At 48.7% G+C, this 12693-nt stretch overlaps 1 protein-coding gene across 2 annotated transcripts; it reads right to left on the bottom strand.

Moving 5' to 3' along the window:
* On the bottom strand, positions 1 to 12091 carry GEM (GTP binding protein overexpressed in skeletal muscle). 2 transcript variants are annotated; one of them, XM_044245295.1, is made up of 5 exons: positions 12064 to 12091; positions 10380 to 10719; positions 3951 to 4027; positions 2820 to 3024; positions 1 to 1175 (listed from the first exon to the last, which is right to left on the bottom strand). In XM_044245295.1, the coding sequence occupies exons 2-5, from the start codon at positions 10708 to 10710 to the stop codon at positions 898 to 900; spliced, it is 891 nt and encodes a 296-aa protein (XP_044101230.1). In that variant the 5' UTR covers positions 10711 to 10719; positions 12064 to 12091; the 3' UTR covers positions 1 to 897. The 2 variants fall into 2 exon arrangements, with proteins under 2 accessions (XP_044101230.1, XP_044101229.1); XM_044245294.1 differs by lacking the exon at positions 12064 to 12091 and adding an exon at positions 11871 to 11941.
* Between the last annotated feature and the right edge of the window lie 602 nt (positions 12092 to 12693).

The raw sequence follows: 12693 nt of genomic DNA, 5'->3' as shown, positions 1-12693 counted from the left end.
CAGAGCTGTGGGATACAAGGGTCAACCCAAAGTACTAGAAGTTTCACGTTTTGTGTTTTATAAAAATTCAGACCTTCAATTATATTTCAAAATTTGGCATTTTGCACTCAAAGTTATCAATAACTCCTACTTTTAGAATATATTCATCATGGCCCAGGACTTTAAAAACAATGAAACATAAAAGGTAGTTTGACCAAGTAGAATTTGCTTAAATAATTTTCCTCTAAACAAAACACTATAAGACACAGAAGCAAAGATATGATTTTTGATCCCCTACGTGGTACCTGTATCAGTTCCCAATTGTACAAATGTCTGGATCCCCAACTGTGGGTAGGAAACAAAAATTGTTGGCTAAGCTTTAGTTTCCAGCAAGGTCCATCATTTCTTTTCACAGCTTGATGGAGCAATGACAGTCACGATTATGTTGAGCCCAGTTCTACAATCTTAGCTCCACAAATAGAGGGTACAGAGAAAGATATCCTCCCTCCTTTGGATAAATCCTTTGACCACTATCCAGTATTTTGTCTGTGGCCCACTAGCCTCAAATTCATGTATCGGAACACTGGATAGAATTTTAATAATAAAAAGTTCTTGTTCTGAGCTTCAATTCTCTACTATCCAGAGGAGAAAGGAAACACATGTGAACCCCAAACACATCCTCTGAGTCTTGGGTGTTCAAGTGGCAAGGTCAGGCTTTTCCTGTAAATAAATACTGGTTTTACAAAGACCTTCCGTTTCCCATGCATTATGTTGCTCTTGAGGCCAACCAGTTAATTCCCAGCTACAATGGGGGAAGCTGTATCTAATAACACTGAAGATGCAATCTAATATAGATTATCAGTCCCAGTGGTGTTCTACGATGTCCATCAGGGGAACATCTGGGGTGACTCTGGGGGCCTAGAGCACAGAGAGGTCATGGCAGGATTTGGACTTGAGCTTGAAAGCCATATTCTTGTTGTTTTTGGCCACAATCTTGCCCCAGAAGCGCCGGGCTTTCCTAGGGATGCTCTCCCTCCTTTTCTGGTAGGCCAGCCGCCTCTCGTTCTTCTCCTTGCTGTCCCGCCGGAGGCGCACCTGCCGCACGATCCCCTCAAACAGCTCCTTCACATTGTGCTGGACGGCCGCTGAGGTCTCAATGAACTTGCAGTCAAACACCACAGCACACGCTCTCCCTTCTGGTGAGGAAAGGAGGGGAGAAGAGAATCAGAGGAGCTCTGGGCTGCACAGCTGAGCTGGAGGACCCTTGACCTGAAGCTGTCACCAGGCAGCTATAGGCCTGTCGGGCATGTGATGGTGACACACGTCCTCCTGGGGCACAGAGCGAGGCAGGGTCACAGGAAGACTCCCGCAAGCAGGAGGGGGGTGGGCGTTAGGGCTGGTCCACCACAAAGGCCCTGTGTGGAGGTCCAATTCCATCAGATACAGTAATGTTAACTCTAACAGCGGAAATCAGAACCCTCATTAATTGCACTTACGATGTTACTTGAAAAATACATTCTCCCTCCCAGAGAGATGAAGACACTGAGGTGGGAGTGATATTTTTAAAATGTGAGAGAGAGGGGCGCCTGGGTGGCTCAGTTGGTTAAGTGTCTGCCTTCGGCTGAGGTCATGACCCCGGGGTTCTGGGATAAAGCCCCGCATCTGCACCAGGGAGCCTGTTTCTCCCTCTCCCTTTGCTGCTGCTGTACCCCCCTGCTTGTGCTCCCTCTCAAATAAATAAATCTTAAAAAAAAAAAAAATGTGGGGAAGTTCACACAGCCTGTAAACAGCGGAAGTGAATCCAGGCCTGCTTCATCCTCACACTCAGATTCTTAACACTTTCTCCTGACTCGGTTTCCCCGAATTGACAAAGAATCCTACTATTTCACTTAGCTCCCTTAAAAAAACAATGTTAAACCTCTAATGAGATATTTTGAAAACTGTTGGTGATTTCACAGATGTACAGTTAGAGCAAACTGTATAAACAAACTCTCCTGGGGCAGCCTCTATGTCAAACATTCCCTTGTGCTCACCGACCATGTATCCAAGTTTGGTTAGAAAAAGATGATAAGCACAGACAGTCGTCTCCTATGAGTAAGACATGCCCAAGCCAGTTGTATACATTAGGTCTGCATCATGTTGCTTTCCTCCTAAGTGGGGCCTGGCAATACAGTGTTTTGTTTTGTTTTTTACTGTTGTACCAAGAACCAAATCTGTATGAGGCCAATAAAATCTCAAGGACCCCGAAAGCACTTGGGGGCCCACCCAGCAAATAGGGGATATCCCAGAAGCATGAAAATGTCTATGTGACACCATCAGATTGATGCCTTCGCTGAAACTTAGGAAGCAAGAGGTAGGGGCAGGAGGCTCTTCCTGGGGTCTCCAGGAACCAGAGGCAGCCAGAGTAGAATTCTTATTCTCAATGAAACTCCCACCGTTCCCCCACATCAGAGTTCCCATCTTTCTTAAATAAAGACACTAACTACTTTTATTTCCCTGAACTCCTAAGAGCTCCTAAAAAAAAAGGACAAGGAGAAAAGGTTGGGGAGTGCCAGCATATCTCTGAGCATGATCTTTTTGCCAAGGGAATGCCAGGAAGGGGAAACAAGAATCCCGCGAGCAGCCCGGACAAGGGGACAAGGACAAGGGACAAGGACAAGGGAGCGGCTATCAGCACAGGGATGATCTGCTGGGAACGCTGGGAGTCGTCTACACAAAACTCCATGGAGCATTTCAGGGAGTCCCTGGTTCCAGCTTCAGGAAAGATGAAGAAGAGAGCGCCCAGGTGAAGGACAAGCAGGGGACCCCGAGAGGTCTCTGTGGTGCTCACCAGCCCTCACCTGACACAGACACTTCCCGGCGCCGCACCAGGTCACTTTTGTTGCCCACCAAAATGATAGGAATGTCCTCGGTCTGCCGGGCCCTGCGGAGCTGGATTCGCAGCTCGGATGCCTTCTCGAAGCTGGCTCGGTCTGTGATGGAGTAGACGATCAGGTAGGCGTCCCCGACTTGCATGCAGTGGTCCTGGAGCCATTCGTTCTCCCCCTGATAAAATGGAAAGAAACTCCCTGAGCTTGGGGCGCGGGGGAGTGGAGGCTGTTGGAGATGAAGTGTCCTTCGTGAAGAAGCTATATGTGTATCCGAAAGTGTTCACTGTCCGATTCCTCCTACAGCTGGAGTTGATAAATTATACAGTGACTCTGCCAAACCACGTTTCCAATCTCTATCTAACTGACCAAAAATGAGCCCTCTCTGACTTCTAACAACTCTCTTTTGCCTTTCCCAACTGACGAAATTTCTAATCCTTCTGTGAGAAAAGGAGGGTCCTCAATCAATAGAAGTTCTAGCATAGAGGCTCAGAAGCCCCCAATCTTTAAAAACCAAATGCAAAAGACTAGTATTAAGAAGGTCAACTTTAAAAAAAAAAAAAAGAAGAAGAAGAAGAAGAAGGTCAACTTTAGGGGTGCCTAGGTGGCTCAGTGGGTTGAGCCTCTGCCTTTGGCTCTGGTCGTGATCTCAGGGTCCTGGGATCGAGCCCCATGTGGGGCTCTCTGCTCAGCGGGGAGCCTGCTTCCCCTTCTCTCTCTCTCTCTGCCTCTCTACTTGTGATCTCTGTCAAATAAATAAATAAAATCTTTAAAAAAAGAAGGTCAACTTCATATAATCTGGTTCTATATTGCTTTCAATGATTCTCCATCCTTGTTGGCACTTTCCCTAAAGCGGATGTAAGTTTTTTCTTTTTTTTTAATTGAACTAGGGGGAAATCACTGTGACTTGCTTATTATTCAGAGCTCATTCCTGAATGACCTCTTCTTGAGAACAGTCTCCTACTTCAGGGGAAAAAAAAAAAGCTAATCAAGAAAATGAGCCCACCTCACCTAGAACACCAAAAAGGACAAGGTCACCTTCGCACTAGCCTGTTGGAAGGCAAGCCCTGAAGGAATTTACAGAGAGCTACGGGCTCTGCATACCTTATTTTCCCACATGTCCAGGAGTATAATTGTCGCGCTTTCCCCATCAACAATCAGTGTTCGCTCGTAGGTATCTTCTGGAAAAGAAAGAACAGGGATATTGGAGTCAGAAAAATAAGCAACACTTTGACATGAGGATCATTAGAAAATTATGCTACAAACTAAGACTACTAAATATGCAATTTATTATGCAAATATGCAGATTTTCACAAAGGCAAATTAGTATTTTTTAATCACCTCCAACAACGTTCTATGTACGTTCCTCCCGTACTTCCTGAGCAGAACACCTATGTCCTCTGAATGTGTCTGACTGAGCCACTTGAAGTGAAAGGCTTTCGTTTTCACCATTCCTAGACTTTTGTTATAGGAAAACCATTTACAAGGATAAACTCACTGAGAGCTTTTGACTCAGATTCAACGATGCCATGAGAAAACACGAACCACCCAGTGGAACCATAAGCCTCATTCAAAAGCCTTATATGGAAATCCACTGTACCTTTCAGTGGGGTGTGACTACTGGACATTCACTGGCAATTTCAGGAGCTCTGGGCTCAGAGACATTTTTCCTGTTTTGAGACACGCAAGAAAAAAACCTTGAGTCTATCCCTGTCTTGGCTAAGTTTTCCTCCCTTAAAAAACAAAAAACAAAAAAAAACACAGTTCCGTAGGAATAAACAGTCTTACTTTTTCCTAAGTACAGCCTAAGTGCAGCCTCCAGCTCCACGTGGTAATGGAAACTTTCCTCCCTGCACTTGAGCCCAGACTGAGTATAGGTGAAGGGTGAGTGGTGCGAACGGCAAGAACAGCTCCAGCCCACAGAAATCAGTTGGGGGGTGCATAGGGCTGGCTGAGTTACCCGGGATTTTGCAAGGGGGATTCCCATCAATTGCATACAAACAAGCGAGCCCATCCCCACTCTATTTTCACAGTGAGGTCTCCGGTTTTGAATTTCATCATTTGAAAATCTTGATTTTCATAATGATTTTTTTTTAAGATTTTATTTATTTACTTGACAGAGAGAGAGAGATCACAAGTAGGCAGAGAGGCAGGCAGAGAGAGAGGAGGAAGCAGGCTCTCTGCTCAGCAGGGATGCAGGGCTCCATCCCAGCACCTGAGACCATGACCTGGGCCCAAGGCAGAGGAGGCTTTAACCCACTGAGCCACCCAGGCACCCGATTTTTTTTTTTTAACCATTTTTCTTGTTTTTCCTTTTGCCTGAAATCTGTTCCCTGGAATATCCAAAAGTCTTAAGCCCATACCTCCTTCCAGGAGAAGCGCTCCCTCACCATCTACTTAAAATTACAATACAGCTCCCCTACCAATATTTCTTGCTCCCTTTCGATTTTTCTTTATCATAATTATAGGTACCTAACATGCCATCTGTTTAACTTATTTTATTACCTCCTCTCTCCCCCAGAATGTGAAGGCAGAGATCTGCATCTGTGCTGTTTACTGCTACACCCACCTCCCAATCCCCAGGGCAGTGCTCAGCACACTGCGGGTAGGCAAATACTCATGGAGTGAATGGATCAATGAGAACTACAGCACTGGGGATATAAGCACAAGCAAACCTGATTAGAATCTGAATGCCATCCCTTTTTAAATATGTGGCTCTGGACCATTTAAGTGTTCTGGGCCTCAGTTTCTTCATCTGTGAAATGGGATTAATAACCATATTCATGCCTTAAGCGCGCATGACAATTACCTCTGTTAAGCCTGGGCCCAAAGTAGAAAGGCAATAAATATTAGCTGTTGCCATCACTTGTTCCACTGGAGGAAGGTGGTTTTTGCCATACCTGGTGTTTCCTCCTATAGCTAAAACCTAGCTTAAAAGCACCACAAGTGGGGAAACTGGAGCATTTCTTGTTTTATAGGAGTAAGGGTCTTATTAAAAGTAAAGCTCCTGGTTTAAATGTTTCTTCATCTAGGAAATGGAAAACAGGGGAGGGAAAGGAAAGGAAACACAGACAAATGAGAAGAAAGTTAACGAGGGATGGGGTGGCTCTGTCTTTCTGTCAGTCTCCCTGCCTCCACGAGGTATCATTCCAATCAATGGTAAGGGTGACCCACTGCAGGATTCAGTCTGTGAAGCCCACCCTGTCTGCCATCCACAGTGGGATCACAGTGGGATGCACAATCTGGCTTCCTGTGGTGCAGGGCCTCGTGACTCAACAGGCATATTTATACAGCCAAACGGAACCCGTCAGAGCCTCAGCAGCACAGAAGGGGGGCCGGCTGACTGCCCCTTGCTACCTTGGACTTCTCTTTTCTCTCAAAGTCTTCCCTGTGCCCAGGAAATCCAAAATAGCACTTTCTCTGTCCTCAGCCTACCACTTCCCACCCAAAAGCAGGTACAAGGGCCCCCCACAGTTCAAAGAGACACATACTACATTGTAATAGCTAGGGGAAAAGCAAACCCAAACTTTCCCTTGGTTTGAGGGATACAAGAACATCAGCCTAGAGAAAAAGTAGATTACGGATTATACCTTAAAAAGTAGATGCCTAACTGCTTTGCTGTTCTGGAAGATTCCTGGACACCCCCCCCCCCCGCCTGAAAATCACTGTGCAGCAAACCCACCAGTCTAAGACAATAGATCTCCACCCTGCTTCCCTGGATAGGCCCCACATCTAGGTTTATATACTGCCTCTGGCTCCCCTGCACACGGATTCTTCAGACACTCAAAGCATCCTGCTTCCTGGCCCTCTACTAACCAGGAAAGGGCCCTGCCTACACCCTAGAAGCTCTAGCTTCTCTTCCTCCCCTTGTCACTCACTTTTAACCTTCTTAAGGGCTAATCAGGTGGGGAGAGGGGAAATAAAAGGGTACGATTCCTAGAAGATTCCACTGAAATTTGCCCTGGGTTGAGATGTGTGGGAAAAGGGTTGAGGCTGGTTGGCCTGGGTCTGAGGAAGACCTCATTTCTCCGGAGCTCATGATGACATCTGGGGGTGCACCTGCACACTGTGTGTACAGGAGAGATCATCCTGAGGGGGTGGGACGGAGCTTCAATGACTGAGTGGCCGTGGCTACCTTCCCTGGATTAGCACACCTTAACCTGTCTTTCATTTGGCCCCCACTGACCTCCACCTTCAGTCCAGGATTGGTTCAAATGCTGTGTGGAACCTGCAGGGGTGTTCTCTCTCACGCTGGAATGGGCTCCTGCAGGCTCTTGAAAGCTCTGAGGTTCCAACATCCCTCTCCCCCAAAACTCTCAACTGCGCTCAGCTTTCCTAGCCCAGGAGACGCCAAGGAGCCCTGAAGGAACACCTGCTCTAGGAACACCGTCCTCGCCTCCTGCGGCATCTCACGGGGCCCTGGCCAAGAGGAGGAGAGTGGACCGGGCTACAAGCAACCGAAGTGCCGGTTTGGGAAGATAAGTCCAGGGAAAGGAAATGGTAGATTCAGAATCGGCTCTAATGTTCAACCCATACTTCTTACATGCCAGGCACGGGGCCACAGGCCTCCCAAATATATGTTCTCTCCTTGACTCCTCTGACGTCCTGTGAAGCAGGAATTGTCCCTGTTTCACTAATGTGGAAGTCTGAGGAGGGTCAGTCCCTTGTGCAAGAGCGCTCAGCTACATCCGGGTCAAAGTGGGGCTCCAAACCCACACTGACAGACCGGAGTCCAGCGTTCCTGACAGACCGGAGTCCAGTGCTCCCTCCAGACTCTCGTGTACAGGTGCTGTCCCTTCCCACCCACCTCAGGGCTTCACCTGTCCTTAGGGTCCCGCTCAGAGACCACCTCTTCCATGAACCCCTTCCTGATTTCCACAGCCAGAAGTTATCTGTTCTCCTCTGATTTCTCACAGCACTGTCCTCGTACCTCTTTCAAGACACTCATCACACCCGATCTTAGTGTACAGTTGGGGTGGATCTGTCTCTATGGCACACGCTGTAGGCATCTCCAAGGGGAAGCCCTAGGCCTCTTTGCACGTCCCCGTTGTGACTCACCAAATTCCATGGTATATATTCAGTAACTATTCAGGAATGAATGAAGGGATGAATAAATGAATGGCATTAAATGTGTAGAGAGTCATAAGATTATTGCAATATAGCTGTAACAACATCCGTCTTTATTTAAAGAAATTCTGATGAGAGTATATTGTATAGAGGAATTTTTTTTTATGGTTAATGTTGAAAAAAGAACAATGTGGGGGCATGCCTTGGAAAACCTTCTTCTTTGGAAACAGGAAGCCACTAGTGATCCCAACAGCTGCCTACAGATAAGAGATGTTATCCTAGACAGTATGAATTGAGTTACTCAAAAAGGACACATCAGAAAGGATTGGTCAATGGAGAAGCTTCTTGCAGAAGATTCTCTGAGGAGTTAAGGAAAGGATTCTCCATCTCCCTCCCCACATTAAACGAAGAGTCCTCCCAAATATTGAAGGCTGCCTTCCCAAATTCCAGGTATGAGTCAGTCTTCTCAACACTCAGTGCCAACGGGGATACCACTCTCCAGATAAGAACCACTCCACTCTAATGGACCAACATTTCTGAAAGTCTGCCACCTACTAACTTTCTCAAGACCTCCCTCAAGAGACAAACAAAACTCCTGATTGATCTCCTCCTTCTATCAATTTCCCCAAACACTTTACTGTTACTTCTTAAGGTATTCATCAATTTCACCCTGCTCTGAATTACAGCCACTGACACTTCACTCCTTCCTGAGAGGGCATACTGCCTCTTCAGCATCACTGGGAACCCCAGAGCCTCACACAGAGCCAGGCTTGCGCCTAATACTAACAGCATGTGGACACTAAACCCGGGAGCCACTGGGCACGGTGAAGGCACACACCAGGTTTGACTCCCAGCTATACCATGGGCTGGTTCTATCACCCTGGGAAAGTTACGTGATGTCATAAGCTTCCATTTTTTTTGCTTGTAATATAGGGATATTAATACAAAATTGGCCCAATTTTTGTGTTCTCAGTAAAAACTAAGCAGAAGTACTCAGTAGAGTGTCTGGCACATAGCAGGTTCCCTGTCAATGGCAGTGGAAGACCACCACCAAACTAAGATAAAGTGCTGAGCTCTAATTCCGGCTACCCCACTAATTCTAGGTAAGCCACTTGGTATCCCTGGGACTCAGCTTACCACTATGAGCACAGGAATTTTGTAAGTACCCAAATAAACAGTAGCAGATATAAGGTACCCAAAAAGCGTCTCTTCCGTTGCAAATGTGCATTTTAGATATCCATCCTCCCTCCCCTTCTCCTACACCAACAGTCACCCACCAGCCTGTACAGAGAAAGAAAATCAGCCTTCCGATATGGACCCTATTTCTCCTTGACCCTCATTCAGCTATCGTCCGGGAGAGTCCAGAGTGGGGAGAGAAATCAACGTCCTATCAGTGAGTCATCATTTACTGTCAGTTCAGAAGCTGCCACGTGAGGCAGTCAACTCCCTGACCCTGGAGACAATCAAGAAGAAATGGTCAGCTGGAAAGGGCTGCCAGGAGGGAGGAAGGAGCAGGACTCCAGTGCATCAAGCAGAGGGCAGAACCAGCTCATCACTAAGGCAGCTCCTTACCCTGGGAGTCTGTGATTCACCTGTGGGTTGCAAGTGGGAATACAGGCAGACCATGCCATCGGGCAAGCAGTGGAAGGTTCTTCCCTAATGTCTATAGCTGTAGATAAGGACCTGCAGCTCCCCTAGTCATGTATACTAAGACGGAAGCTTTGGCTGAAAACCACTGTATGAATACCATTGATGATCAATTAGGATCCTCATATCATGTTCCAGAATACAGTGCCAGGCTTTACATGTATTTGAGGAACATGTGCATTTTTGTGACTTCAAACCCATTTTTGGAAATAGGCGAGTCTTAAACAGTAAATATTTTAAGTGACATTGTACACGGAAAATTATCTTGAAAACCTGTAAGACTCTACAAACATATGTATCACCATTGTTATACTTAACATTTTTTAAATATTGGACTATTTCAAAATATAGATAAACTATATCCTCAAAAGACTGTAATAATTGTGGAAGCTGATGAATCCACCCTAGCAGTTTTTCAAATTGGTTTGGTTTTAGGTATAACCGTAGAAAAAAGCTGTGCCTACACTGAGCTCTTGAAAAGTCCAGCTCAGAGTTGGCAAAAGCCAGAGGTGGGAGCCTGACCCTCTGACTCTGCCTCTTTATCAGTCTACCCCCCCAGTCCCTGCAGGGCTGGAATCTAAGAAATTCCCTTTCTGGCCCAGGTTCTATCACCGAGCACTTTCTTTTTCTCCTCCTGAGGATCCATGCCAGGGTTTTGCTGGGTCCTCAGCTTCCCAAGCCAGTGCCAAGGACGCATAATTGCCATTCCCAATTCTGCAGATAAACGACACACCCTCTCGCTCATTGGACCCATCCCCTTACTCTTTGGGACTGGACCACTGCTGATGGACAGAAGCCTGCTGGGGCTGCGCCACCTACCTCCCAGCACCTCGCAGTCGCTGTCCATGCTGTCATGTATACCTGCAAAGATGTTGGCCAGAGTGGACTTGCCCACCCCCTGCTCCCCTATGAGCACCACCCGGTAGTAGGTGTTCCCCAATTCGGAGGAGATGACTGAGTCTGTGGAGTCAGAGGACCAGCTCTGGCGGCAGTGGTCCTCGGGGGCAGCAGAGTGATGGCTGCGCTGGCTGTACTGGTGGGGCTCTTTCTGGACCATCAGATGCCTGCCGTCCGCCGGGATGCTCCAGCGTTGCTGCTGCGGCTGCATGCCCACAGTGCCTTGGCGCATGGTGACATTATTCAGAGTCATGGCTGGGTCCTGGAGAGCAAAGCAGCCAAGAGGTATGCATTAGTAAGCGGGAGCGAGAGCTAAGGATGGGGGGGGGCTCAGTCGCACAGTCAGCGATATCTCAGTAGATGGGGCGAGACCCATCCTGATATAGGAACCCCAAGGAAACCGTCCCCATATCCAAGAGGCTTTCGGCTAGTAGCCAGTTCCAAGGCAGACTGTCGTTGGCAAAAATAAAAAAGTACCATAAACATCACCCACTGCCCTCTGGCTTCCTCCATCTTCAAGGAAGCCTTCAGGAAGCCCACGCAGCACTGACACAGAGGCAGCCCAAGAACCAGCAGCCTCCAGAGATGGCTTGAAAAGCAACAAGTTAATGGAGCTGGGGACCAGCTGGCCAGGTTAGCTGCTCTTGTCTAAACATGGCTCTTAATTGCACCAGCATCCAGTGGGCTTTTGTGCCTGGATGGGAAACACGTGGCAATGACATCACTCCCTCTGGCTGCCCTGGACAAGCACTTATTGGAACTTCCATGTTTAGTAAAGCCGCCCTGATGCTCTCCAGCTGCCTGAATAAGCTATTATTTGGGGGCAAAAAAGAATTCCTGTTTGAGGTTTATGCCTCAGTTCTGCCCTCTTGCCCACAGACATCATGTTTCAAAAAATCCCACCCCCAAGCTCTGTTGTTCTTGCAGGGAAATGACCCGCTCACAGTTCTGACCTATCAAACTGGCAGAGAAAATGCTTCACTCTCATTAAACCACATCCACTCTAAGAGGTCTTCAATTCAACTCAGATTCCCACCTTCCTGAGGAAAATCAGAAGGCCAACGACACTCCTCAATGGCATTAACAACTTTGCCACAACTTTCCCTTTTGCAAGCCTCCATCCCCCTGCACGGAGGTTTGTACTCTAGGGCTTCGAGATAAAGCAGAAGCCTCCTCATTTCTAACAAGCGAGATCATTTGTGAGAGTGAGAAATGCAGACTCCCCTCCCCAGGCTCACACCCACACCACACCCCAGCATGCCGGCCACTAACGGGAATGACCAGCCGGTTTCTGGATCATTAAGCCGTGCCTCAGTTGGCCGGCAGGCACTCAAACAACAAAAAGCATGACGTATCCGTGAGGGCTGCCCTCTGACCCCACAGTCCGCAGGAGGAGGTGACCCTCCTACTGACCTGAACTAAGGAACCTGATGACAATTAGCATCCTTTGCACCTTAAACTCTGGCCCCCGCCCCCCAGCCAGAAGACCACAGCGCAGACCACAAGTTACAGGCGCTCTTTCGACAACTTAGAAAGTTCTGCGGGCGGGGAACGCCCACTGCCCCGGGCGTCGGGAGGACCCTCCCTCCCCAGACCGCTCGCTTACTTGGCTCTGCCGGGTGGGCGCCCGCGAGTCCGCGGGGGCTGCGTGCGTGCGCGCTGCGATGCCGGGCCGCCGAGCGCCGGGTGCTCGCGCCGTGCCCGCCGTCCGTGCCGCCGCCCGCAGCCGCCGCGGCCCCGCGCTTTATAGCGCGCCCGCGGGCCCGCGCCGGGGCTTTTCCGTGACGTCAGCGCCCCCGCCGGGAGGGGGCGGCTCTGCAGCAAACTCGGACGCGCCGCCACTTCGCCGAAACGGTTACTCATGTGACCCCTCTCCCCCCTTTTGAAAAATAACGACCGTTCCATCCCGGGCTCCTTCATTTTGCTTTTATTTTCACTAGGTGGGTCCAAGAAGCTGGAAAAATACACGCAGCGCCACTTAATCGCGCTTCCCCGCAGAGCGCTGGCGAGCTGTCGGGACTCGGGATGGAGCAAGAGGCAGGCTGGAGTTGGGACCCCGGCTTTGCCAGAAAAACAGGGATCGGCAGGGCGCGCGCGGAGTCTTTGGCCTCTCGGATGCGGGCCGCAGCCACCTTGCGGGGCCAGGGCTTGTGTTAGCCGCATGTGCTGCCCGGAAAGCTGCCTTTTCCTGCCTCCTGTCACCCTCTCTCTGGAGGACGAGGGAGGAGAGCCCCGT

Source organism: Neovison vison, chromosome 4, assembly GCF_020171115.1.
Source record: "Neovison vison isolate M4711 chromosome 4, ASM_NN_V1, whole genome shotgun sequence".
NCBI lineage: Eukaryota > Metazoa > Chordata > Mammalia > Carnivora > Mustelidae > Neogale > Neogale vison.
The sequence above is the reverse complement of the archived record's forward strand: the minus strand, read 5'-3'. Positions and strand labels throughout refer to the sequence as shown.

Bases quoted from the DNA above. Each gene is read 5' to 3' on its own strand.
- GEM (XM_044245295.1), bottom strand. From the start codon at position 10,710: ATGACTCTGAATAATGTCACCATGCGCCAAGGCACTGTGGGCATGCAG. The intron at 4,028-10,379 runs GTAGGTGGCGCA...TTTCTTTTCCAG, and splicing joins CGACTGCGAGGTGCTGGGAG to AAGATACCTACGAGCGAACA. The intron at 1,176-2,819 runs GTGAGGGCTGGT...TTTCCTCACCAG, and splicing joins CCGGGAAGTGTCTGTGTCAG to AAGGGAGAGCGTGTGCTGTG.